This window comes from Hippocampus zosterae, chromosome 6 (genome assembly GCF_025434085.1).
Source record: "Hippocampus zosterae strain Florida chromosome 6, ASM2543408v3, whole genome shotgun sequence".
Taxonomy (NCBI): Eukaryota; Metazoa; Chordata; class Actinopteri; order Syngnathiformes; family Syngnathidae; genus Hippocampus; species Hippocampus zosterae.
This window is the reverse complement of record NC_067456.1, coordinates 7106503-7132547: the sequence shown is the minus strand read 5'-3', so window position 1 is coordinate 7132547 and position 26045 is coordinate 7106503. Positions and strand designations below refer to the sequence as shown.

General features: G+C 44.3%; 1 protein-coding gene across 1 annotated transcript in view; it reads left to right on the top strand.

Annotated features, from left to right (window-relative positions):
- Positions 1 to 26045, top strand: part of ptch1 (patched 1) — a 52827-nt gene that overhangs the window by 17709 nt on the left and 9073 nt on the right. The window contains exons 3-18 of the mRNA XM_052068437.1: positions 921 to 1110; positions 1233 to 1302; positions 1641 to 1732; positions 5192 to 5390; positions 5493 to 5614; positions 6438 to 6585; positions 8325 to 8456; positions 8537 to 8692; positions 9008 to 9106; positions 10540 to 10665; positions 14346 to 14464; positions 15831 to 16434; positions 17213 to 17522; positions 18239 to 18381; positions 22468 to 22651; positions 24364 to 24644. Coding sequence (XP_051924397.1) covers positions 921 to 1110; positions 1233 to 1302; positions 1641 to 1732; positions 5192 to 5390; positions 5493 to 5614; positions 6438 to 6585; positions 8325 to 8456; positions 8537 to 8692; positions 9008 to 9106; positions 10540 to 10665; positions 14346 to 14464; positions 15831 to 16434; positions 17213 to 17522; positions 18239 to 18381; positions 22468 to 22651; positions 24364 to 24644 — 2975 coding nt within the window. The remainder of the gene's footprint in view (positions 1 to 920; positions 1111 to 1232; positions 1303 to 1640; positions 1733 to 5191; positions 5391 to 5492; positions 5615 to 6437; positions 6586 to 8324; positions 8457 to 8536; positions 8693 to 9007; positions 9107 to 10539; positions 10666 to 14345; positions 14465 to 15830; positions 16435 to 17212; positions 17523 to 18238; positions 18382 to 22467; positions 22652 to 24363; positions 24645 to 26045) is intronic.

Below are 26045 nucleotides of genomic sequence, written 5' to 3'. Positions count from 1 at the left end.
GCTCTGGCCTCCCTGTATGTGGTTAGCATGTTATCCTCGGGCCTGCGTGGGGTTTCTCCGGTTTCCTCCCGCATTCCAAAAACATGAATGGCAGGCTGATTGAACACTCTAAATTGTCCCTAGGTGTGAGTGTGAGTGCGAATGGTTGTTCGTCTCTGTGTGCCCTGCGATTGGCTTGCAACTGGTTCAGGGTGTCCCCCTGCCTACTGCCCGAAGACGGCTGGGATAGCCTCCAGCACCCACCGCGACCCTTGTGAGGATAAGCGGATCGGAAAATTGATGGATGGAGTCCACGCTGCTCTTATAGTGTGTGATGTAGTCGAGATGCCCAACACAACGCACCACACACTCAACGATACCTCCACCAACACTCACGAGTCTCCTATACCAAACCAAATGCCTCAAGACTGACCTGAAGGAGGCAGTATTGTGCCACATGACATCCAGACTGCCGGAAATACAAAAGAACAGAAGTCGACAAGAAATAGAAGAAGTTTGAAGATTGTGGTTATAAACTCTTACTTCATCGTGTGGTGAATGACTTGGGAGGCGCATTGTACGGCCTGCGAGCCGAGATTCGCTATCATTCCATGTGACATCACAATCAAGACAACTCAGGATAACAGTTTGAGAGACATTCGGTAGTCAGCCCTTTTATGATTTTGTTTGGAAGGCAATGAAGAGGCTCTCATTTTGTCTGTTTTGCAGCATGAGCGTAACTTGCTTGAAATGTTTCCCAACTTGCAGCACATGTGGTTAGTTAGTTTACAGTCAGACATTTTGGACCCATGTTACTCAATTCCGGAACATATATGCCAGCGTATGTACCATCAAACATTTCCAAATATCTCGTCTTTAAAAACACCAAAAACGGACATTTTCCAAATATTCGTTTTCAACGGCTGTATCTTCTTTCGCAGTGGGCGGGCGTGTGAACCAGGAACTGAAGTACACGCGACAAAAGATCGGCGAAGAGGCCATGTTCAACCCTCAGCTCATGATCCAGACACCACGGCAGGAAGGAGCCAGCGTGCTGACTGTGGACGCGCTCCAACAGCACCTGGAGTCAGCCATGCGAGCCAGCAGAGTTCACGTTTACCTTTATAACCGGTAAATGTCACCATTATCGCTCTTTCAAAGAGCGCTACGCGCAGCTGGATACATCACGTTGAACTGTTATTTTAGGTGTGATGACGACATTTTCTTTCTTCTCCCTTTTTGTTTTTCCCCAGACAATGGAAATTGGAACATTTATGCTACAAATCAGGAGAACTAGTCACGGAAACACATTATATGGACCAGGTAAATGGGGAAATATGGTTGCTTAGTTATAAGAGTAATGTTAATAAGATAAGATATCCTTTATTTGTCCCACAATGGGGAAATTTACAGCCTCCAGCAGCAAGAATGTATGTAGAAAGAAGAAGAGAAAAAAAAATGCCATTCTGCTCAATTGAGAGCAGACTTGAATCATACAAATTGCGCCTTTATAAAGATAGTAATGCTCAGGAGTGACTGGATCTGTCAGAGAGGTGTTCATTTCACATTATGAAAGGTGAATAAAGAGTCAACAAACCGGACTTAATGACCCTTAATTGAAGATGACCCTAATGTGTGCACGTGTTTGTGTGTCTGATCAGATCATAGAAAAGCTTCATCCCTGTCTCATCATCACACCTCTGGACTGTTTCTGGGAGGGAGCCAAGCTCCATTCCGGGATGGTCTATCTACCGTAAGTATTCTCCACATTCTTTTCACTTGAATCTGATCGTTAGACTGCTTAGTGCAATTTTTAGTCAGTTGCCTCGCTTCGAAACGGGCCAAACGGATTGAGACTTTGCTGTGCACAAAATATATATATATATCCTTGTTTCCACCGAGATATGCGGTTTGGTTCGCTTTGATATGGTACCTGTAATTCTCATTGTCACATATTTAAGGGAATTTCATACTGCTTGAGAAAACCACTTTTCCTGCCAACGTTGAGTTGAAAGCAATAGCCGCTGTCCAACATACCGTAGCTTAAACATTTCAAACAAGATGCTAAGATGGTGGATTTCCGTGACGTTATGTAAAAGCATAAACACTTGCTGCAATATCCCTCCTTTGCCGTGTTCTGTGTGAAAGGCCCGGATGGGTAAAGGCGGTGCCTTCTGTTACGGATCTCATACAGCAATGCAATCCTATGTCATCTTTTTGAACCACTATATCGTGAGTGAGAGGATCATGATGACCTTCTATATATATATTGCACGTCGTCCCGCACGCGGTCTGTCCTTCCGTCTGTCCCTTTTCAAAACGTACCTACTTCACCGCGCCGCCACTGCGCCGCTCAGGCAGTGGCTCACTACGATCGCGCGGGTATCTTAGCGAAAAAATGTTGTCTACCCACAAGCATTGCAATAAAATTGTTAGTTATTTAGTAGAGCAAAACATCTCTTTATTTTCGCGATAAGCAATGAAGATGAACAAAAAGTTGAACCAAGCAACAACACTTTTGTGGGCCGAAGGCCCACCTTACCAGCCTTCCGCAGGAACTAGCTGATGAGCCGCCCAGAGGGCGGCGAACCAGCTAGTTGTTTTATAAATGCTGTCAGCACACTATTTATTGATGCATTCAACCGTGTCGCACTGCAATGATGTCACATGAAAGCGACTGGCAATCCATCCTAGGTGTAGTCTACCTTTAGCGAGGAATCAGCTGGCATCAACACCCGTCTTGGAATTGTTGCCATGGCAGCACGATACAGTTAGTGAGTGTGTTTACAAAACAGCGAGGAGGAGAGGTGGATCTCTGAATCTTGTTTTTCTGTCTTTTATGTGCGCTTCCCAGGCACACTCAACACAACTATCAGACTCCAACAGAGTGCTTGTGCGCGTGTGTGTGTGTGTCCTGAATTCGTCCCAACTGAAGGCCCTATTGTAGTGGTTGTTGGCATGCGTATCGCTGGCCATCGCTTCTCTTCAGCCCTGGGCCTCACATCATTGTCTGGCCTTTCTGTTGCTAATGGCCTGCTGCAACAGTAATACTTTTCCGCAGCATATTTGCGTTTGCATGCACCCGTGTGTGTGTGTATGTGTGTGTGTGTGTCATTGGCTCAAATTGAATCCATTTAATTCGTAGTTGCCTATCGATTGTACGCGCGCAATGCTTCAGTTCGTTCTTTCGGTGCGAAGCGGTAGATGAAGTTTTTGCCATGTTCTGGTTGGGAGGCTGGGAATAATAACCCAAGCCTGGTTAAGCACATACAATGTGCTCTGAATGACAGAGAGAGAGAGAAAGAATGAGATTTAGGCTGGAATGTGCGAGGCATGGAGAGCTTAGAAGGAACAAGGAGCGCTTGGATCAGGAATCCGACCCTGGCACTGAAAGTTCCTCTTTGCTGTCACTTTGCAAGGGTTGAAATAAAAGAAAAGTTGCTCTTATTCTTTGACATATACACATCGTGAAACAGTTCTCCCGCTCGCTTTTATATTTTGGATTTATTGAAGACACGACTGATGAAATGTCTCAGTCAAGTCTTCTCACAAGCGTCTGCAAAAGTTATATGCATATTGATCAAACAAGTACTTTATCATTGTCGGCCATTACTCTTAATATTGGCTGGTCTGTATTCAAGTCCTTGTGGTGAATGCGTTACTTGCGAGGCCGTAGCGTTTGCAGAAATTCATGTTGCTTCCATACACATTGGCTGCTGTCGGTGCAATGTTTGTACTGTAAGGAACACCGGGAAACACCCAAGGCCACCATGTTATCTATCGCTCACGTTTTTCTGCAAGAAAGATCAAATTGAACAGAGCAAACGGACAAAATACAGTATACGAGGTCCTCAGACTAATATGACAACTGCTGTCCGATTCCATCCATTTTGCATCGTTGAGTCATCTACTCACAACTAGGTTTAAATTCTTTGGCAATTCAATTAATAGGAGTCATTTATTGATACCGTTATTTATGTGGTGATTTGCTTTTCTCTCAAAACCACTTGATCTTCCACGACTCTTACTGGCCTGTCTGTGAGGCACATACGTAGTCGTGTTAATTGGAATCATCCGTGATGTCAACAGGAAGCATTCTGATAAAAACATTTATGTCGTGTCATGGTTAACCGGCAAGTGTCTGCAAAAGTTACAGCGCCTTTCACCAAAAGTACTTATTATGACGCAAAGCTGCCTTTCAGGGCAGCAGGACCAGGATGCTCTCCATCTAAAAAGGAAGCGCCTCATTTCAAGTGTCATGTCTGATAGCTAGAATTATCACACACAGCTTATCGTGTGTGTTTGAGCTAACGTTGCAACATAACGTCTTGTTTTGATACGCATATTGTAGCGTCTACTCTGGATTAAAGCGGCATTGGTCAGTGAGCTCCCATTTATTAATAACCCCAACACATGCTACTGTATGTATGCCCGCAGTTGGCATCGAAACTGGAACAGCACACGCAACGGCTCACGGTCTCTCTCCATTCCCACACTCACGAACACGAACAGAGTTGCATTCATGAACTCGTAAACTGCAGCGCTCAAAGTAACTGAATATGACATATTTGCCACAAGCCTGGAACAGCAACACTTCACAATAAAACTCATTACAATATCTTAAATTGCAGGGCTAAAGAAATATGTTCTTTCTAAACTTTATGGATTCTTTCATTTTACTACTTGTAGGTCATTCAGTACCAGCCAATTCTAGATTGCTAAATCCGAAAAGACTTTTAATAACGTCTTTGGGATTGAATGAGTTAACTGTATGCATCCTAGTCAAGCCAAACAAAAACGTTTTGGATAAAGGTCAATGCAACTTATTTTAATTTCTTAAGTACAGCGCATTTTTCCTAATTCTTCTCTTCACTACCTTCTACAAATTCATTACATTAAATTTTTTTAAAAAGTTGTTTTTTTCCCGTGCAATTTGGCTTTGCAGTAGGGCCAAGCTCTGCTCTGCTTTGCTAATTCACCTTACAGTTTACAATATATGCAAATTTTTGCATATATTATATATACAAGTCATATATACATGACGTGTCCATTCATTTTCCATAGCGTTTGTGCCCAAGGGTTCTTGGTTGCTGGGGACCATTACAAAAATGTACCTTGAATACAAACCAGCTTGATTGATTGAAGATTAGAATTAAGTACAGAAGAATGGTTTTACACTTATGTGCATCACCATCCTTTTTTTTTTACACAGAGGTAAAGACCCATTGCAGTGGACCAATTTTGACCCGAAGGACTTCCTGGAGGACTTGCGGCGGGCACACTTCCCTGTGGACAGTTTTGAGGACATGCTGGAAAAGGCAGACGTCGGCCATGGTTATATGGACCGACCCTGCCTGAACCCTTCCGACCCCGACTGCCCTCTGACCGCCCCCAACAAGAACTCCACCAAGGTATGTGCTCCCTGTATATTTTTTGGGCTCGATGTCAGATTTCTGAGCGTAGATGTTGACAGTTTATTTTCACGTCTTGTATTGCTTTTGTTGCGCCAAAAGCCATTAGATGTGGCATGGACCCTGAGCGGTGGCTGCTACGGCCTGTCCAGGAAATACATGCACTGGCAAGAGGAGCTGATTGTAGGCGGGACCACCAAGAACGGCAGCGGACCCCTGCTCAGGTAACACATTCAACAAGATTTGCGCCTTGCTTATTCTGGAAGGAGTGTGTGTTTTCTGTTCTTTTTTTTTTGCTTTTGTTTAATGTACCGGTATTCTAAAAGCCTGTGCGTGTTTTCGTATGCGAATGCATGTGTGTGTGTGTGCATGCACGCTGTAAATCTTGCAGTCATTAGGAGATTCCACTGAAGTCTTCCAGTTCCAGCTGTTCCCTTTCAGCACCGACTACTATGCAAAGACACACACACACACACACACACACACACACACACACACACACACACAGGCACACACACACATTCTGTACATACATACAGTACATGTGTTCACAGTGATCTATGGCCTAGCCAGTTTATCCAAATATACCACATTTTTAGCTACACAGACCTAATTCCAAAGCAAGCAGCCAGACAAATCCTTTGGGTCATTTGGAGGACACCTGCTTTATCTTCACAAGTGTCTTGTTTGCGCTAAGCTTATCAATGAATGGTCAATAAGCATGCATAAAACCTAGTCCATTAAAGTAGTGTACGAATTAGCTACAAGAGGATGGCATTTTGCGGGATATGGCACTTTTACTCTTTGATTTGTGAAGAGTGACTGTTCTGATTGCTGCATCCCGACACCAAAGAGACAAAAACTAGGCTCATCAAGGCATGCTAGGCAAAGTTTGTTGTGGACTCCTTTGAGATGAATGGCCAGGTGTCCCGGTACTTTTGTCCTTATCTTGCCCGTTTGCTTTTCTTTCTCTTTCCCAAAAAGAAAAAAAAAATGCTCCTTGTTGTGTTCTTCCTCCATAAATATGACTGTCTCTTCTCCTTCCAGCGCTCAGGCCTTGCAGACTATGTTCCAGCTGATGACTCCTAAGCAGATGTTTGAGCACTTCAGGGGCTACGAGGAGGTTTCCCACATCAACTGGAATGAGGAAAAGGCCGCGGCCATACTGGAGGCCTGGCAGAGGAGATATTCCGAGGTAGGCAAGCTAGACAAGGGAATAGTAATCTCCTGTAAATCCTCAACAATGCTATTGTAAATCACTAACAGGAGAACATGTGAACATGCATGCAAAGAGCCCCTGATGGATGATAGGCCGCCCGATGGCATCTGGTGGAGGGTCGTAGTGGGTAGAACATATAGCATAGTAGTAAGCTCGGCATGTCTGGAATACATTTGGAACATTTGGATCTCACATCAAATCACTTTCCCAGCTGCGGCCCCATTGGTGGCTCACGTGTGACATCATCCCACCCGCGCCCCCACCTCACACCAAAGCCCTATTTGACAAGCAGTGACCTCGATGCGTTCGTGTGTGTGCGCGTCATTCATCTTGGGGGCCTCGGGGCGCCGCCACAGAAAAAAAAATCTTTTGTTCAACGGCTGTAAATATTTTTTTTTAATTCAATCGTCGTAATACAAGCTGCCGGCGCCGTGCTGTGTTGCGTGTGTGTTCAAATTTGCGCCGTTGGGCGTGACTGAGAGAAATGCACACGTGGGCGTAAGTGTGTAGGTGTGCGAGGGAATGTGTGTGAGAATGTGTGTCAGCCAGCCATGCTCCCCGATGAGCAGTAACTGCGGGTCAATGTTGAAGACATCTGTCTGCACGCAGATAAGAAGACAGGGAAAAGGTGGATCGTGGTACTGTCTTACAAAAACAAGTTGATAATGGATACATAGCCATGATTACCTCCCCCAAGGAGTTTAGGTTTTCTGCTATGTGTGTTTTTCACTGATTTGCTTATTTTTGTGGGCAGCTTTCTGGAGTTTTTCGACACACCTCGGTTAGTGGCCTGGGGAGTTTATTTACTCAATGGGAGAAAGCACCAGGCTTTATTTGAAGTGAGGCTTCTATGTGAGCGCAAGTCTTTTTCAACTTAGAATGTGTGGAGTGTGTTCACGGGCATTCTTTATTTACTTTCCTAAAAATAATAAAATAATAACAAGGAACTAAATGTTGCAGGGCGGAAAGGTAGATGAGTGGTCAGGACATCTGCCGCACAATTCTCAGGTTGGCTGCTTGTATCCGGACTATGGCCTTCCTTCCCATGTTCTCCGTGTGCTATCACGGGCTTTCACGGCTTAGTCCCACAATCGAAAAACATGCCCGTTCGGCTCAGTGTCCTTGGGTGAGATTGGGATTGTGAGTGTGAAAGGTTGTCTGTCTGTTTGTGCCTTGCTATTGGCCGGTGCATAAATACAACAGGGGAACTGGGAATATAATTTTACTGCTAAAATAATTTTGGGGGGCCTTTTATTTATTTATTTGCTTTTCAAATGTACTGAATTGACAACACGATTTGACAATGACAAAAAAGTAAACCTAATAAAAATCTGTTAAAAATGAGCAATTTACAATGTTAATTTCAATGGGAATTTAATGGGAACGTCGACCTCCCCAAGATGGCCGCCACGTAGGTACGTCTGTTAGCCGGCTGCAACAGTGCGCTGACATATCTAGTCATCCATTAATATCTCAAACTCTGGACTAGTCACTGGCCAATGGCAGGGCACATATAAACAAACAACTATTCACATTCACATCAACGGACAATTTGGAGTCCTTCATTGAACTCTGGACAGAATTCAGACGGAGTTTCTGCGATCCCAGTTGCAGTGTATTTCAAGTCAGATTTGTTATCTTTGTTGCATTATAGCCAAATAAACATGAATAATTCCAAGCTAAGTTTCAGATCTTTTTCTTAAATCTTATTTCAGGCTGTGTTGCAGAGCGTGGCAGCCAACTCATCCCAGAAGGTCTTGTCTTTCACCACCACCACCCTGGAGGACATTCTCAAGTCTTTCTCTGACATAAGCGTCATCCGCGTGGCTAGCGGCTACTTGCTGATGGTAGAGGACGCGGCCATTTATCCATATCCTAACAAGAGTATTGTATTCCCTCGTGCGTCATCTTCATCATCCGTCCCCAGCTGGCCTACGCGTGTCTGACCATGCTGCGGTGGGACTGCGCCAAATCTCAGGGGGCCGTTGGGTTGGCGGGCGTCCTACTGGTGACGCTGTCAGTGGCGGCGGGCCTTGGCCTCTGCTCTCTACTGGGCATTACCTTCAATGCCGCCACCACACAGGTAATTTGAACACTGGGGATGAAGCATGCGCACATTTTTATGCTCATTTGACTTTTAAAAAGGGACTGGTAAGGCCAGTCGTTCCGATATTAAAAGAAAACATCAAATAAAAAAAAATAACAGAACCATCTTTCTGTTTTTTGAATTGTTTTATTTATTATGAATGATAATGAACCATTTTAATTAAAGTAATGTTAGAATGCAGGATTTTATTTTATGTAATAAAATATAATGGAATAAGTGAGAAAAAAAATCCAAAATCTATTCAATTAGATCATTTGTTCTACTTTAACATGAATTGTTTTTGGGGCGCAGGTGCTACCGTTTCTGGCTTTGGGTGTCGGCGTGGATGACATCTTCCTCCTCGCTCACGCTTTCAGTGAGACGGGACAGAACAAGAGGATCCCATTTGAGGTAAGTCAAAAACATCCAGACAATCCTCGCTTTTGTACACCCCAAATAGTTTGTGGTACCCGTTAAGAAAAAAAGGCAATTTGTCCCCCATTGTGCTCCGTAGCCCTACCATTCTCTTTGATATGGAATGGTCAACTATATCACGGCTTTTATATTAGAATGGTATTCTGCTGATTTCTTCTGACTCATATTAAACACCGCTGGGATGGCTGTTGGGACACAATAATGGCAATTTCCCATTTTGCCGGGTTGTGTGTAAAAGGCAAAGAGGAAGAAGTGGCACTTCCTTTTCCAGCTCTAATTTGCGGTAATATCAGAGGCAATGTGAAAGGGAACCATTTATGAACTCACAATTGTATGAAGTACTAAAAGCGAAAGTGCAAGCCAACTTCTACACGCTAGCTAGCTATATTAGCTAGCATGGCTCAGTGGGAGAGCGGGTCTCTCCCAACCCTGCGGTTACGGTTTCAATCCCTGGCGAAGGTGTCCTTGAGCAAGAAACTGAACCCTCTGATGCTGCGGGACATTATCTTTAGTTTGCTAGATTCACTTAATATTCTTCAATCGTACGGGAAGTATTTTATTTCTGTCCTTTATGAAGTAACGTTGTCAATGTTGGCCTCAGTTGATGCTATCTTGATTGCGTTAGCATTTAAATGGAAACCGATAATGCTCACAAGAAGTAGAGCCATGACTCCTCTGCTACTATCGCATTGTGCTCTGAACATACAGAAAAAAAATCATGCTAATTCAAAGGAACTATCTTCTCTTTTTCACAAATGCAGATTTGTAAAATCTCAAATTTACAGTTTGCACGGCATCAGATTGACTTGTCATTGGAACATTTTTTATGGATTCTGCAACAAAGTGTGTGCATGCGTGTGTTTTTGTGTGAAAATTTAATCTCCTGTAGGGGAAAACAGGCATGCGTTTGCTTGTTATTGTTGTCTCCTGCTCTCCCTCAACCTCCAGCTTCCTTTGAGGAGATGAAAACTAAACAGAGCTGAACCTGATCTTGCCTGTCTCTCACTCGCTCTTTCTCTCTCTCACACACACACACACACACACTTGCACAAACATGCCTGCATGGAGACACTCCCTGTGTGGTCCCGCACGTCGTCATGTCTTCACACAGTTGCCGCCAAACCTTCCCGATGTTTATCCTTGTGTATTTTAAGTGGGAGTAGTTAATGAAAAAAAAATGTTCAAAGTTGCCCAACAATCATCATTTTCACTTTGAGAGATACTGTAGCAGCTCGTTATGTTCTCCCTCTTTTGTATAACCTAACAGCACTTGAGCTGACTGCAATCACTGTCAATCAACATCAGTGCGATGATAGTGCTCCCCCTTCTCAAGTATTTACACACATTTGCCCGTGGCTGTGGTTGCATTAATAAAGTGCTAAGTCATTTCTTTGTCTCGTCTGGCTCAGGACCGCACTGGCGAGTGTCTAAAGAGGACCGGAGCCAGCGTGGCGCTAACTTCCATCAGCAACGTCACCGCCTTCTTTATGGCCGCCCTCATTCCCATCCCCGCGCTACGGGCGTTCTCATTACAGGTTTGTACAGTTATAATTTTTTTCCCCCCACGGGAAATAATGTAAAGAAGAATTCATGTGTTTCAGGCAAGGAAAAGAAAAAATCGAGCAGTGCTTTTCGTAACATTATCTGTTTGTAACTGTCATGTAAGTGTAAAAAGGTCAATACAATGGAGGAAAACTAACCACCTTATGAAGACGTTCTTGAGAGGGAAAAATAAGTTTCTCGCAGTCATGCAGAGTCACCTAATGACACTGAAAGGTTTGCTGTAATTTGTAAGTGTTGTTTTTTGGATCAGTGTACATGTTAGCATTTGGTTGGTAAAGTTACTTTGTGTATGTAATTGCATTGATCATATTTTACTGAGCAGTCAGACACTTTGCTATGTCATACTAAGTTCCATTTCCTCTTCGATGGCCAGAAAAAAAAGCACGTGTGGAGTCAATGCTTTAATATTTCACTGATCTCTCAAGATGGTTGTGATAGTTCTAACTCCAGGTTTTGTTTGACTTTTGAGGCGTGGTTTTCTAGAACATTTTCGTTGCTCTAGTCGAAACCAGGGCCACAGGCGCGCTTGCTGAAAGCACCTTTGAAGAGAAATGTGGAACAGCTCCATCCTTGGATTAGGAGCCCAATCTTAGGTCCAAAAGAGCAACATCTCCATGATTAAACCTTGAGTAAAGCTCTGCTGAATTTTGGAAGCAACAACATCAATTTTAATATTAATGCGTTGATGTGCAGAACAACGTTGCATTAGCATTGCGCCAAGGGGAAAACGATTAGCTCTATTTCTGGCTGCCAGAAGCAAAAACATGTACAAAAATTCATGACTTCACTTTAGGAACTGCTAAGAATGCAGTATTCTTGTATTCATGTATTTGAAGTTAAAACAGACAGTATTGCCGTCTTTTTTTTTCATGTAGCATCGTAAATGGTGATCTCTCTCTGCCTAAGCTTATTGCCCCTGCAACGCACACACATGCACGCAGAGGCCAGATTTCACCAGCGTGAGTATTAGCATGTGTGGATGGATGGCGTGCCTACGGCCACTCTGTCAAATATGATCTGTTTCCCCCATTGGTCTGATCTGGGCTGCTTCATTGTCGGCTCACACTTGCGTTTATCAGCACGCGGCGAATGCACATAGCATCCATTCATTCATATGACATGGCTCTGCTCGCTTTTGGCACTTTTCCGCCGACGAAATCAGCCTGGGTTCCAATGTCAACCAACTGTGTTTTTAGGGACAAGGCTAGAAATGACAAACAAGAAACACACAGGCTAACATTAGCATTTCCAGCACAGGAGACCCTTGTTCTTCTCCATTTGTGTTGTTGTTTGTTGTTTGTTTCTTTTTCTGACATGCGTTCAATGCACCGTGCTTTTTTCCCCCACACTTTGTTGCTATATAACTGTATTTGGAAAACAGACCAATTTATTACTGACTATGGGTAATGCAATGGGTAAGAAGCATATGTGGACAAAGGTATGGAGGCACACCCCCTTAAAAAACCTCTAACCTGACTGATGTTCCTCTGGATGGATGGACAAAAAAAAATCCCCATAGACACATTCTGACATCTGGAGAGAAAAAAAAAGGCTTCCCGATAGGGTGAATCCATGTTCCACATGTTCCAATATTTTTGTGCAGGGAATGTGTATCTCTCTCAGCAAGAAGCACTTCCTGCTTCCTGTCTTCATTAGCTTCCCTCCCCGTGTCACTAAAGGGCAGGGAATTGTGTCCAGATAACGGCACAAAGACGCACAGCGGAACACACACGTTCATGTGTGGAAGACAGATGTGATGGTAAATCTTCCCACTCAGAGGTCACTGAGCGGTCACCGTAAGAGTGTGCGTGCGTGTGTGTGTGTTGTGTGTGTTTGGAGTCATAGGGGATCAGTCTGGACATCAGTGGGCCAATTGAGAATAAATTGTTTTTGCACGCTGTCTCTTGTTGTCTCTCACGTTACTCCTGACTGCATAGTGAGCTGAGGAATGAGGGGGAGGGCACAGATGTTTGTGTGCGCGTGTGCGTGTGCGTGTGCGTGTGTGTGTGTGTGTGTGTCTTCAGAAGCAGCTTGTAGTGTAGTTTCTTTTTTTTTAAACTATGTACAGTATATGTGCATATTTTGGTGTGTAAGAGTTGTCTTCCTTTCACCTCGGGCCTCTTGACTTCTTGGGTGGTCTCACACACACACACACACACACACACACACACACAGGCTCACACAGAATTGTGTGTGCCTATCAGGGTGTGTTTGTGTGTCTGTGTGTAGCGGTCTGGCAGCCACACGAGTCCCATATTACTCTCCAGGCAGCGCCCCAGTCAAATTCAACCCCTGCCCATCATTATCATGATCCTCCTTGGGCTCAGTGCACCACCTGCACAAGTTCAACCATAAGACTTCACCTACTTGTCTGACACACAAACCTCATACATTTTTTTGTGCATATTCACGTGTTTCATGAACATCGAATGGCAAGTCGCTCCCCTTGACACATGCAGACTTATTCTTATTCGAAAGCTAAATTATACTCTTCTTCTCTTTTAAAATGTGATATAAATACAAGAAATCACATTGTTGTTCAATTTTACAATGACATTTTCACCAACATTCTGTGCCATCAGAAGATTAACAAATCATCTTTCCTGAACGAAATACTTATGATCATTTTTCTACTTTTTTCACCATTGAAAGATTTGATTTGGTAGTCGTCTTCACTTTTCATGTAAAATGTTTCTTTATGATCGTTTTCAAATTTTATTTTATTTGAACACACGCATAAGTTTCATATAACAAAATAAATTGATTATTAGTCTTGTTCTGGTTATATCAAATTTGTAGCTGTAAAAAAAATTCTATATTATGTATTAATTATTCAATGTAATGTTACATTAACTGTTAATCAGTCAATTAAAAACGTAACATGTAAAAAAATAAATAAATATAAGTAATATAAGTTTTAAATAAATATAAAAATTTATATATATATATATATATATATATATATATATATATATATTCATTCATTCATCTTCCGAGCCGCTTGATCCTCACCAGGGTCGCGGGGGGTGCTGGAGCCTATCCCAGCTGTCTTCGGGCAGTAGGCGGGGGATACCCTGAATCGGTTGCCAGCCAATCGCAGGGCACACAGAGACGAACAACCATCCACGCTCACACTCACACCTAGGGACAATTTAAAGTGTTCAATCAGCCTACCACGCATGTTTTTGGAATGTGGGAGCGAACCGGAGCACCCGGAGAAAACCCACGCAGGCCCGGGGAGAACATGCAAACTCCACACAGGGAGGCCGGAGCTGGAATCGAACCCGGTACCTCTGCACTGTGAAGCCGATGTGCTAACCACTGGACTACCGGGCCGCTATATATATATATATATATATATATATATAAAATTTAATGTAGTATGATGCGGCCAAAGATATTCTTGCGTCTATTGTTGTAGTTCGTAGTGACATCATAGTGAGAGCTGTTCCGAATATTTTGAACTTCTCATATGGCTGAATAAGGTCACAAAAATGTATAGTATTATTGTTACGCTGCCTCAAATGCAATAAACACGGTGACCCAAACAATATGACAGTCAGGAGCAAATGTTCAATAAATCACAAATTTCTTGCTCTACTAAAATGACTTTTCATGTAGGCTAACGTAAATGTTTGTGTGTTTCCGCCAGGCTGCAGTGGTGGTGGTGTTTAACTTTGCTATGGTCCTGCTCATCTTCCCCGCCATCCTCAGCATGGACCTGTACCGACGAGAAGACAGACGCTTTGACATTTTCTGCTGCTTCTACAGGTGTGGACGCGCGCACATAAACTATTTTGTGATCTGACCGTGACTGTGTCTGACACACACGCAGCCTTTTTACTCTAATGACTTCTCATGTTGTCGAATGCTGTCTGATGGATGGCCTGCTTCTCTATTTGTTGTTTGTCTGCCTTGGCCTTTTGTTGTGAAACCCTCGCCAGTCTCCTGCCAGTCTGGGCATGCTTTTTGGCAGAGCGCTCGCACAGATGTGCACAGTACACGCACACAAAGTTAAATCCTACTTGGCTCAGCTCCTCATTTCCCGGAAAACACAGCATTAGGTACACCTGCGTAATCGAATGAGAGCTGAGTCAAGAGCTGGATCAAAAAGATGAAGTAATACAGCAAAACCTCCCAGGTGGAACACAATCCATTCCGGGAAGTTGTTCCAATTTGTTTGTATTTCAAAACACTTCTTCCCACGAGCAATACTTGAAGTTGCTGATAATATCGAATCATTACCTCGCTTACTGAGACTGCCTCCAAAGCCCGAGAGTCTACTTCAATCCCCTAGTCACTGTCCGTGCCAGTTGTGCAGAACAGCAATTGGAGGAAAAAAAATGATGAAGGGAGCTTCTGATGCTATCCCAGAATGTGTCACATTTGTGGGCTGACTTTGTCACCTGATGTCACGGTGCCATTCAGACACAACGCAGGAAAATAGCTGGAAAATATGGCTGCTTTGACAGTATGAAAGGGGCTTCTTTTAAAATGACATGCTTGACTTTGTCCCCCGCTTCCATGTTGCGACCATTTCTACAGAAAACAAAAAAAAAGGTAAAAAAGTCTTGCAACTTTTACAGGTAGAATAAAAGGGCCTTCTGTTCCTACCTTTGTAGACGGAAAATTGGTGGCTCTACTTTTTTCCAAATTTCATCGGCATTTATAAAGAGAGAAAAGGGAGGAGGGGGAGAAAATGTCTGCTTTTACATATAGGATGATAGGGGCTTCTGTTACTATCTCAGAAGGTGTTAAAGCGCCTGGTTACCATTACCCCTCCGTTCCATGTCGTTGACAACATTACAGAACAGCGCCGGGCAGAAAACATGCCAAGAGAGAAACATTTTACAAGTAGTCGAAAATGGACGGTCGATACCACACCGGAATGCGATAAATTGCTGGTTCCCCAAATTTTGGGTCGTTGCCATGAATATGACATAGAAAGAAAAAAAGGTTTCAAACAAGTCGTATGAAAAGTGACTCGTGATATTATCTCCAAGGCTGGAAAATTGCATATGATATTGTTTGTTGTCTACGTCTGTTCCGTTTATACAACACAGCAACGTGGGAGGGAAAAAATGCATCCAAATATGAGCTTTCAGGGTCTTTTGTCCTAATGTGTCTGTCTTTGCAGCCCATGTGCGAACCGCGTGATCCAGATGGAGCCTCAGGCATACCTGGATGGATCAGACGGGAGTCGCTACAGCTCTCCGCCATCCTACCGCACGGGGCTCCCCTCGTACCACACGCCTCCGCCAAGCTACAGCCCGCCGCCCTCCTACAGCAGCCACAGCTTTGCCCAGCAGACACAGATCACCATGCAGTCCACGGTGCAGCTCCGGACCGAGTACGACCCCCGCACGCAGGCTTTCTACACCACGGCCGAACCCCGCTCTCAGATCTCCGTGCAGCCCGTCAACCCGCCCCCCGGCCGGAGCGCCCCTCACAACGACTATTACGCCAATAACAATAACAACAGCGGGAGGCGGAGTCACCGGACAGCTCGATATCGTCACTGCGGGGCTCCGGCTACTACTTCAGGCTCGGGCCCTCAGCAGGATTCTGCCGAAGGAAGCGGCCAGAGCCCGGAGAATAACAACTCCACACGGGACTTGCTCTCCCAGTTTGGGGAGGGCTCGCTCGGCGTGAGGTGCATGGAGCCTCCCTGCACCCGTTGGACACTGGCTTCTTTCGCCGAGAAGCACTACGCTCCGTTTCTGCTGCAGTCCACCACCAAGGTGAGCGGAGCAGAGTGGCTTCTGTGCAAGTGTGTGGGAGTTTGAACGAGGAGGGTTAGTCACCCGAGCTCATGACAGAGTAGGAGGAAATCTGGAGTCATGTCCTATCTGAATCACACACAGTCTGACCTCAGTCTCGTGGGTGGCCGGCCCTCTCAAAACACTCGCACAACTCAAATCATCTGGTGGCCTGTACTTGACTTCATTACAGAATCTTTTCTTTGTCTTTTCATCGTGCTGTCAAAGATTTCTCCACTTTAGCAAATTATTTCATGCGCAGTCTTCCCCTTGCTGCCAAACGACTCAAAGGAACATTCCAGTTTATTCCATCTGCGCTCTTTGATCTGCGATTATTAGCCAAATCTGGCAACACATGGTCAGATGATCACAGGCTTTGTATACAAGATTATACAAGCCCCTTTTAGGAACCGCAAGTGAATCTTGCCGCAAGTACGAGAAAAGTGCTTTGCTCAGAAAATGTGCGGTCTTCCCACCAGATTCCGCTCGACTTCCTCAAAGTCCAACAGCGTGAGATGTTGGCTTTTGATGTCCGTTTGCGATTGCTCAAGACCTGCATTCCACTAAGTTTCAAATGAGTTTTGTCTGCTATAAAGGTGGCAGGACGTAGCAAAGTCATAACAGCTTTCATCAATGTGGTGGTGCTTGTGTGGCAATTGAGAAAACACCATACCAAGATCTGTAATGCAGATGATAAAAATTAAAATCAACACTCAATAGAACCGGGGAGTAAATGATTTCCGTGTTCGTCCTTTTGCAGGTGGTGGTGATCATGCTCTTCCTGGCCTTGCTGGGGGTCAGCCTGTACGGCACCACCCAGGTTCGGGACGGCCTGGAGCTGACCGACATTGTGCCGCGGGAGACCAGCGAGTATGACTTCATCGGCGCCCAGTTCAAATTCTTCTCCTTCTACAACATGTACGTGGTGACGCAGCGGGCCGACTATGCTCACAAACAGCCGCTGCTGCACGAGCTGCACCGCAGGTTCCGCAGCGTCCGCTACGTGCTGAAGGAGGACAATGGACAGCTACCCCCCATGTGGCTTCACTACTTCAGGGACTGGCTGCAAGGTAATGTTGATATGACATGAAATGAGATTATAGCAACGAGATTCCAATTTTCTTCAGTCATCTGGGATTCGGCCCATAACGCCCGTCGTGAGGCGGCCCCGTCCTTTGGCATAAGTAGGACAAAGAAAAAGGCGGAGTTAATCTGTGAATACTCGCTGTTCTGAGGTCTGGTGAGGTTTATTTGTTCAATACGGTGTCTCTTGACCTCACGAAAGCAATTCCTTAAATTCTGTTAAGTCATGTACAACTGGGACTCGCTGACTTTGTCCTGTGGACGTTAGACACATAACGTGTGTGTGTGTGTGTGTGTGTGTGTGTGGGTGTGTGCTGTGTTGTGCGCGAGCGTGCGCATGCACGTGTAAACCACACAGAGAGAGCTGTGTGTGATATTGATGTGTGCAATGGTGGGACAAATTGGAGCCAGACAGGCCTGAGGAACGAGACCCAAAACAACATCTCCCGCAGTCGGCCCGCAGTGTGAGTGTTGGGAGAGCGCGGCGCAGGCACATATGGATGAAGAGAGGCGGCCACATGTTCTTGATATTTCCCCCTAATGGTCTCTATGAATAAAAAGCATAACATTTTCTGCTTTTTCCATAGTGGTTCAAGGCCAGTTATCATATTAAATCAGACGATCTTGTTAGTCAGGGGTATAGTTTAAGTTTCTGGTGTTGAGTTTTGTGTGTGTGTGTGTGTGTGTGTGTGCGATCGCACAGGTCTGCAACAGGCATTCGACAAGGACTGGGAGACCGGCTGCATCACTCTGAACAGCTACAAGAACGGCTCTGACGACGGCGTCTTGGCGTACAAGCTTCTAGTGCAGACGGGACGCAGAGAAAAGCCCATCAACTTTAATCTGGTAAGCCTCATCCGTCATATGAGATGCGTCTGAACGTGTAGCAGCCATTTGATTGGGCCAAGAGGAACGACGCCCACCTTGCAACCCCTCCAGCCCCCCGACCCCCTTTTACCCCCTCCTTGTCTGTCTTCGCTCATCGTCTCGCGCTTTGTGATGACTTTACCGAGCTGAGGAATTTAAAGCTCTCACTGGGACCCTCGGCCCGCCTTCTGAAAAACCTATTAACTCTTGCCGTGCGTTAGCGTGTGATGGATGAACGTGCGTGAGGGGTTCTGACAGCGGGATGTCTCCCCGTAGCATGCAGCCTGTCAGCTTAACACTTGGTCTGGGATTCCAAGGCCCAGCATAAAGAAGCTGTTTTGCGTGAAACTCCAACCAGATCTCATCTATGCGATCACGTTAATGTGCGTTCTCCAGTTCGGAGTTGCAAATTGCTTCTTTTAAATCAAACTTATTCTACAAAATAGACTTTTTATTGACTTGTATGCAAATAAATGGGGCTCCGCATTGCCGCCATTCATCAAGTGAGAAATTAAGCAACCAAGTACATCTTTCATCTATTTGTGAAATTGTGTGTCAGAGCTAGCTGTTCTGTACTTGTAGCAGTAGGCCAAAATTCGTTAATAACCTCTCTATTAGCAACTTTATTCACGTGTTGCATGATCAGCGAGGTCGGGTGAAGATTGAGAGCCACTTTCAAGGGCCAGCCGAAATGCTATCATGCAAAGGAACTATGCGACGAAACACTCACATCCGCTACGGGTGTGACACCCCTGCTTTCGTGTCAAAGCAAACGCTAAGCAAAACTGCATTCACGTAATTCAGTGGACGGACGAGTGTTAGCCTCTGATACGCGACACATAAGTAAGCAATCAATTAAAAATTGGCTTTTTTTCTGCCATGTTCAGTTCTCAGTTTTCTGAGTAAAAATCTCTCCAGTCACACCAGTCAAAACACATTTTAAAAAGTAATGAAAAAAAAAAACCTACCGATAAGTCATTCCAGAGTAGAAGTCGCATTTTTCGGGGGAAATTTCTGTCACAAAAACCATCACTACAAACAGTTGAGTTAACCCGCACACAAAATCTCCATTCCCAAATCATTTTCACAGCAAAGAATGAGTTCTGGTTGAATACGAAGATTCTGCTTTTAATTACTGTAAAGGTTTCCTTTGTCTCAAATGCTGTCACGCAGAGGAACTAAAAAAAAAGAAGAAAAAAGGAATACCTTCGTTTTTGTGCCTGGAACGGGTTAATTCAATTCCCATTCATTTCAATGGAAAATATTACCTTGACTAAACATTTGAACATTTCAGATTACAAAAGTGGATCACAGAACCAAGTTTGTGTAGCTTGAGGTTCCACTCTATTAGTGTCAGTGTTTAATTGGTGTACATTGGAGGATATGAACTGCTGCAGCCATAAGTAAAAATACTTTATGACACTTGGGAACAGTTTTGTGACAAACATGGATCTCCTTTTTAAGCAAATACAATGCCAAATCATTCACTTAGCTCAGGATCAATGGTCAATGGTTGGGCAAGTTTAAGACCATTCCTGTAATTATAACGGTACTATTAAGCAGTTTGTGTCTTTTCTAGAGAGGCTTCAGCATCGTTGGGGATCAGCGTCTGAGATGCTGCTGAGTTAATACCTCCACTCAAATAAGCTTATTTCCAGCGCGGAACTGGAGAGGAAATGACACCAGCTAAGTTCTCAGCGGGAGGTCAAGATAGCAACACAGACTGGGATTAACATCATGCCTCCTCTTTGGCAGCAGCGAGATGCAAACATTTGACAATGGCAGATAAAAGGAGGCGCTAATCCCATGTGGGTCTGTGACTTGGACCACTGTTCCTTACTCATTGGCACTGGACAAAAATGAACACATTTGCTAGCATTAGTGTATCCTCCAGTTGGGTTTTGTTTCACAGTCTTCCAACTCTTGCGTTCATGCTAGCGGTAGCTGACCCTCCTGTTGTGTTTTAGTTCCGGATGCAGCAGCATTATCCAAATAGTATGTCTTTTTATCTCCAGCAACCTTAGTGTCTTCCAAGCAAGAAGTGTGTACTTCTTGGTGAGACCTTCGTTTTCCTTAATTGTTGTTTGGTAACATATAGACAGGTCCGTTAAATGGCAGAATAGTTCAATCGAGTTTCTTGCGGTTCATGACGTGCATGTTGCGCAATATTCTACTTTGTACATCCCTGTGACATCATTTCCTGAACTTATGTCTTATCCCGGACAACTTAAAGAAAGTTGTTACATTTCCTGCTGTTCATCTCCACCAGACCCTCCGGAATCCCCCTCCCTCCCAGACCCTCCCTTTCTCCTCACCGCGCGCACCACTACTGCGTCCCCCTTTCAACCAAGGAAGCCGAAGCACACGGTTCCCTTTCATGCCGCTCTGTGTGCGTTTGTTGTGCTTTGACTAAGAAGTGACTTATATCAGGAGCTCGGTAAGCGCCAGGCATTGTGTGTCGGGGGTCAGGAGAAGCAAGCACAAGCAACATTTGTACAGATGTCCTGTTATTTTTATTGCTCTCCTCCATTTGCTGGGTGGCATTTCCTTCAGTGTTAACAACCAGGTTAACTACACACAGACGGGCTCAGGGACTCCAGCCAATTTTTTTTATTGTTACGCTAACTCAAGCTATTTTTTTTTTTACTTAAAAAAAAAATCTACCTAAGCCCATTAGTACAGCTTCAACCCCCCCAGACCTTTCACTTCCTCCCTAGAAGGAGGAATTTACGGCTGAGTGAAGGTAGAGTGGCAGAGCAATATATAGAAAAGCTTCTAAGTTCAAATGCAAGTTTACACTCCTGTGCCTCCACATGGGAGGCCAGAAACAAGAGTCTTCACTTCACTATTGACGAAGTACAACTGGATCAGTATTTAAAAAAAAAAAATCGACAGTATTGTAGGTCTTCGACTTGACTAACGTCACATGAAAGCCTCTTTCAAATAGGTGTCTCCTTTTTCCTATCAGAAAAAAAAACGGGTACCGGTAATTATCATAATTGCATCAGTTCACGCACGCATAGTAAAAAGTTAGCTAATGAGTGCATTGTTTCGCAAAACAGCAGAACCCGCTTTCCTAATCTCATAAACAGAGCATCAAGTGCGTTCAAGTTCCCTGGGTTATGTTGAGACTCTGTCTTTACTTGCAATTACTTTTCCTGGAAGCCATTGTTTTCCGAGCTTGATAGGGCAAAACCACTTGTTTTACATTGTAAAATTTCATGCCATACCACCAAACGAAAATGTTTTACTCATAGAATTTGGGCCTGTGTAGTTAAAGCCAAAGTTAATATTCTGTTGGACTAATGACAACAGGTGAATACAAAGGTTAATTGCATCTTCTGCCATCTAGTGGAAGAGCATTTAATTTTTCAGCTTGTCAATATACGTCGCGAGGATTGACAGATGAACAAAAATACATAATTTGTTACCCATAAGTGATATTATTTGGGAAAAACTAGGTGAGATAGTATGATAATGTGCCACAGTGTTGTGTGAGAATTTGTTTCTCTGCCTTTCACCATAATGATCCTTTTGATTTTGTTTTAAATTGCAGCACCACTTGAAATAAATTGGAATAATGTATACTGTACTGGGAACATTGTTCAATATTATACCAAAAATGCAGTGCGTAAAAATAAAGGCTACACTCCACCTACATTTGAAAAAATTACTGTGCCTGACCACTATGGGGTATTTCCATGCTTTAATGTGGCATGATAATTCTGGGAAGTGCTGAAGACGAGTACGGGAATTCAAAAAATAAAAAAATGAAACCAGTTAGGTGTCCCCCTCTCATCCGTTCAGTTGGAAAGACAGATGAACTAATATTTGAGTCTGACTATGAACTAATCCTCTTTCCTTCATGCATGTGCTTAAATACGCATTTCTGTGGTCACACTCGCTCATAGAGTGTTTTCAGTTCGGCGCGTCTTCTCGCTTCAATATTTTTTCATGTCCAAGTTACACTGCGCTTTCCTATAAAACAACAATATCATTGTTATAAAGTTCATGTCTGTCAAAAGATCAGAACGCAGGACTGAGTTGCTCCATATGTTTTGCCAGCTGACACGTCACAGGCTTGTGGATGCCGACGGCATCATCAACCCCGGAGCCTTCTACATCTACCTGACGGCCTGGGTCAGCAACGACCCGGTGGCCTATGCTGCATCGCAGGCCAATATTCGCCCGCACCCTCCCGAGTGGCTCCACGACCGCACTGACTCCATGCCTGAGACGCGCCTCAGCAGTAAGTTAACATTCCTCATTGCCGCAGAATATTACAACAACAGTTTTCCATATTTCAGTCTCACTGGATGATCGTAATGACCATTTAACTGTGGCAGGACAAAGGCCACAATTACGTACCGTATATGAACTCCATACGAGGAAACACAATATTAGCCTTTTTCCTCACATTTTCTGCATGTGAGCAGTGTATACCTCTTGTGGTTAAGGGTTGACTGCCTCTCAGCCATGAGTGAGGTTGTACTAACGTGCCACCGCGGTAGAGCGGGCTCAGGTTGCCGGGCCGAAGACCAAGACGCCGTTCGTTGCATTCATCTTAATGGTGCCTGCGGTGAATGCCGTAATGCATTCTCTCTGTCTTTACATGTGCATATATTATTAAAAGTTCCTTGACCCACAAATGCCCTGTAATTCGCTGGTGTTGGTGTATGATTCCACCCTGTGATTTGAAGTCAGGAAATTCTCCACGTGGGGGAGGACAGTGATTGGATAATGAGAGCAGGCTGCACAATTGGGTAACAAGCAGGAAGTTTTGGAGAAGAGACGATTTTAGAGTTGAGCTTATAATGGCCTCCTGGCTGACCTAAGCGGGCGCACACCCCTGCAGGAGAGCCGGTTAATATTCCTAAATTTATGCATTTCAGATTTTGAGTTCACAGCAGTTCGATTAGGGTGTGGTAATGTCGCCGATTGTGACATGGCAAATACAGCGGATCACCGTTAGCTCTGAAACTCGGGTGCGTTTGGAAGCGATAGGCCCTCATTAGGCCGGCTAGCCCACAGACTAGCTGGCTTGGACTCAATGGAGCTTTGTTTCACCCCTTCACCCCCTCCACACACACACACACACACGCACACACACACACACACACACACACACACACACACACACACACACACAGGGATGTATGTAGCTCCTCACCGACTTGATATTGGTGATTTGGCCAAAAATAATCCAAAATTAGCGACTGTATTTTATTACTATTACTGCACAAATGCTGGAATACATTCCAACTCCAAAATGTTCAGCTCCTTCGTTGCATGTTGGACAGTATTTTTAAACCCTTTCGAACTGTCTGGCTAAAAATTCATATCACGAAATGCTATAGTCAATATGGTAAATATATTGCTCTTGGCAATGCTGATGTGACATCCTGCCAAAAGACAGGCCTTCAAAATAAAAGCACGGCAGTATAATAACCGGTTCACCGCACTTTCTTTGGGCCTCATGGTTTCTTATTTTGGTCGTCTTAAAATTATTTTGTGCTTATTTATTGAATGACACTGCCGATTAAGACACCATTTGGCCAAACAAAGTGGAATGTTTTTTTCTTACACGTTTGAATGGATTTGTAACGATTTCAGGAAACGTGCGGCCAAGTCATGTGTTTAATTAATTATGATTCTTTTGTTTTTATTTAAACTGAAAAATTCATTAAAAAACAATTATGAAAACGATGGCATACACAAGTTCCAATGTGTAGTGTCGTTAGCATATTAGCATTTGAGCGATTTTCATTAGAAATAGTCCATCAATATTGGTCAAGATAAAGTTTTTTTTAGATTTTATGATACTTACAGGCTATAATTGACTGTATTTCACTTAATTCTACAGCATTTCAGTTCAGAGAAAGCTCTTCAACATGCACCCTCTGATTTTTACAAAAACTGTACTCTTTGGGTAACGCTGTTTTGGCTTTTTCTCTTCTTTAGTCCCGGCGGCGGAGCCTATCGAATACGCACAGTTCCCCTTCTACCTCAACGGGCTCCGGGAGACGCCGCAGTTTGTGGAGGCCATTGAGAGCGTGCGGGCCATTTGTGGCAACTACAGCCGTCAAGGCCTGCCCTCCTACCCCAACGGCTACCCCTTCCTCTTCTGGGAGCAGTATGTCAGTCTTCGCCACTGGCTCCTCCTCTCCATCAGTGTGGTGCTCGCCTGCACCTTCCTGGTTTGCGCCCTCTTCCTGCTCAACCCGTGGACTGCCGGCATCATTGTGAGTATGGCGCACGCACCGCATGCTGGATAGTAACTCATAATGGTGGCATCTAGAGATCATGTTGCAAGTTAATTTTCTACTCTCCACAAACCAGCAAAAGGCAATGTACTCATCTGTGGTAAGAAATGCCTTCAACAAGGATTTATAAATTATTTATGTGGCAGAAAGTTATGCAGGTTTATAAAACGATTACCAAAAATCAACCGCATGGTAGCACTAAACTGAATGAATTTTTCAAATATGCAGAATTCCTTTCCCTCCATATTTTGGGCCGTTTTCTGTATGGTCCAGAGGGCATCTCCAAGAGGAGAGTAGACGAGTGGAGGAAGACGCATCTACTGAATGTTATTGTAGGCCCAGTCACCAGTGTTTATCTTGTGCTCTTTAGTCCACTCTAACACTCCCAGACACTAAATAGACGAGGAAAGGACTTTTACAACTTGCAACTTTTAAACCTATTTAAAAAAAGTGATTTTATTTCCATCCACCCAACTCCTTCTCTCTTTCCTGTCCGTGGCAGTGTTTCCACGAAGACGCACACACACACACACACACACACAGCAGGCGTGTGTGTACCTGAACGCATAAACATACCGGGACATAATTCACACACAAACACACGCATTGCTCTTTTTTTTTTTCCTCTGGCGGTGGGCTGTGTTTTATGGCAGGCAGACCCGAGTCCTTGGACTGGGAAGGGAAGGGAAGGGAGGGCCTTCATGTTCATCCGTCCAGTTTTACTCGTGACATGAAAGGGCAGGTTATGGGGTGGTGTCAGTTTCAACGACTGCTCATGAAACGAACCAAACTGATTGATAGTGAAGGTTTAGTTAACTATATAGATTATTGTACACAACTGTGTGTGTGTGCGCGTGCGTGTGTGTCCATTTTCAAATTCGCTTATCCTCACGAGGGTCGCATGCGTGCTGGAGCCTACAGCAGCGGTCTTTGGGCCGTAGGCGGGGTGCTGGTTTGTTTACTACTGTAAGCTAATATTTGGATTCTGGGAAAATAAAAAGGATGTAATGGAGGTGTGCCTTCAATGAAACCGGCAGCGTTACTGTTTTAATAGAAATTTGTTCATGTGTACAGTCAATTCTGGCACAGTCTTTTACACACACACACACACACACACATGCGCGCACACACACACACAGTACACACACCGTTCCCTCCCCTGTACAATTTCTTCAAAGGATTTGGGCCCCATGTAACCTTCACCTGTCCACTGACAATGGCATATAGTCCATGGTCATGTCCCTCTCTTCTCAGTAGCCTCCACGCAGACACACGCATTTCAAATAAATGTGCTGCTACTAACAGATCTGTAAGTGCCCACTGTACTGTACACCCATCTGTCTCTGCACCGCAACCACACAAGAGATTCCTAAAGTCCAC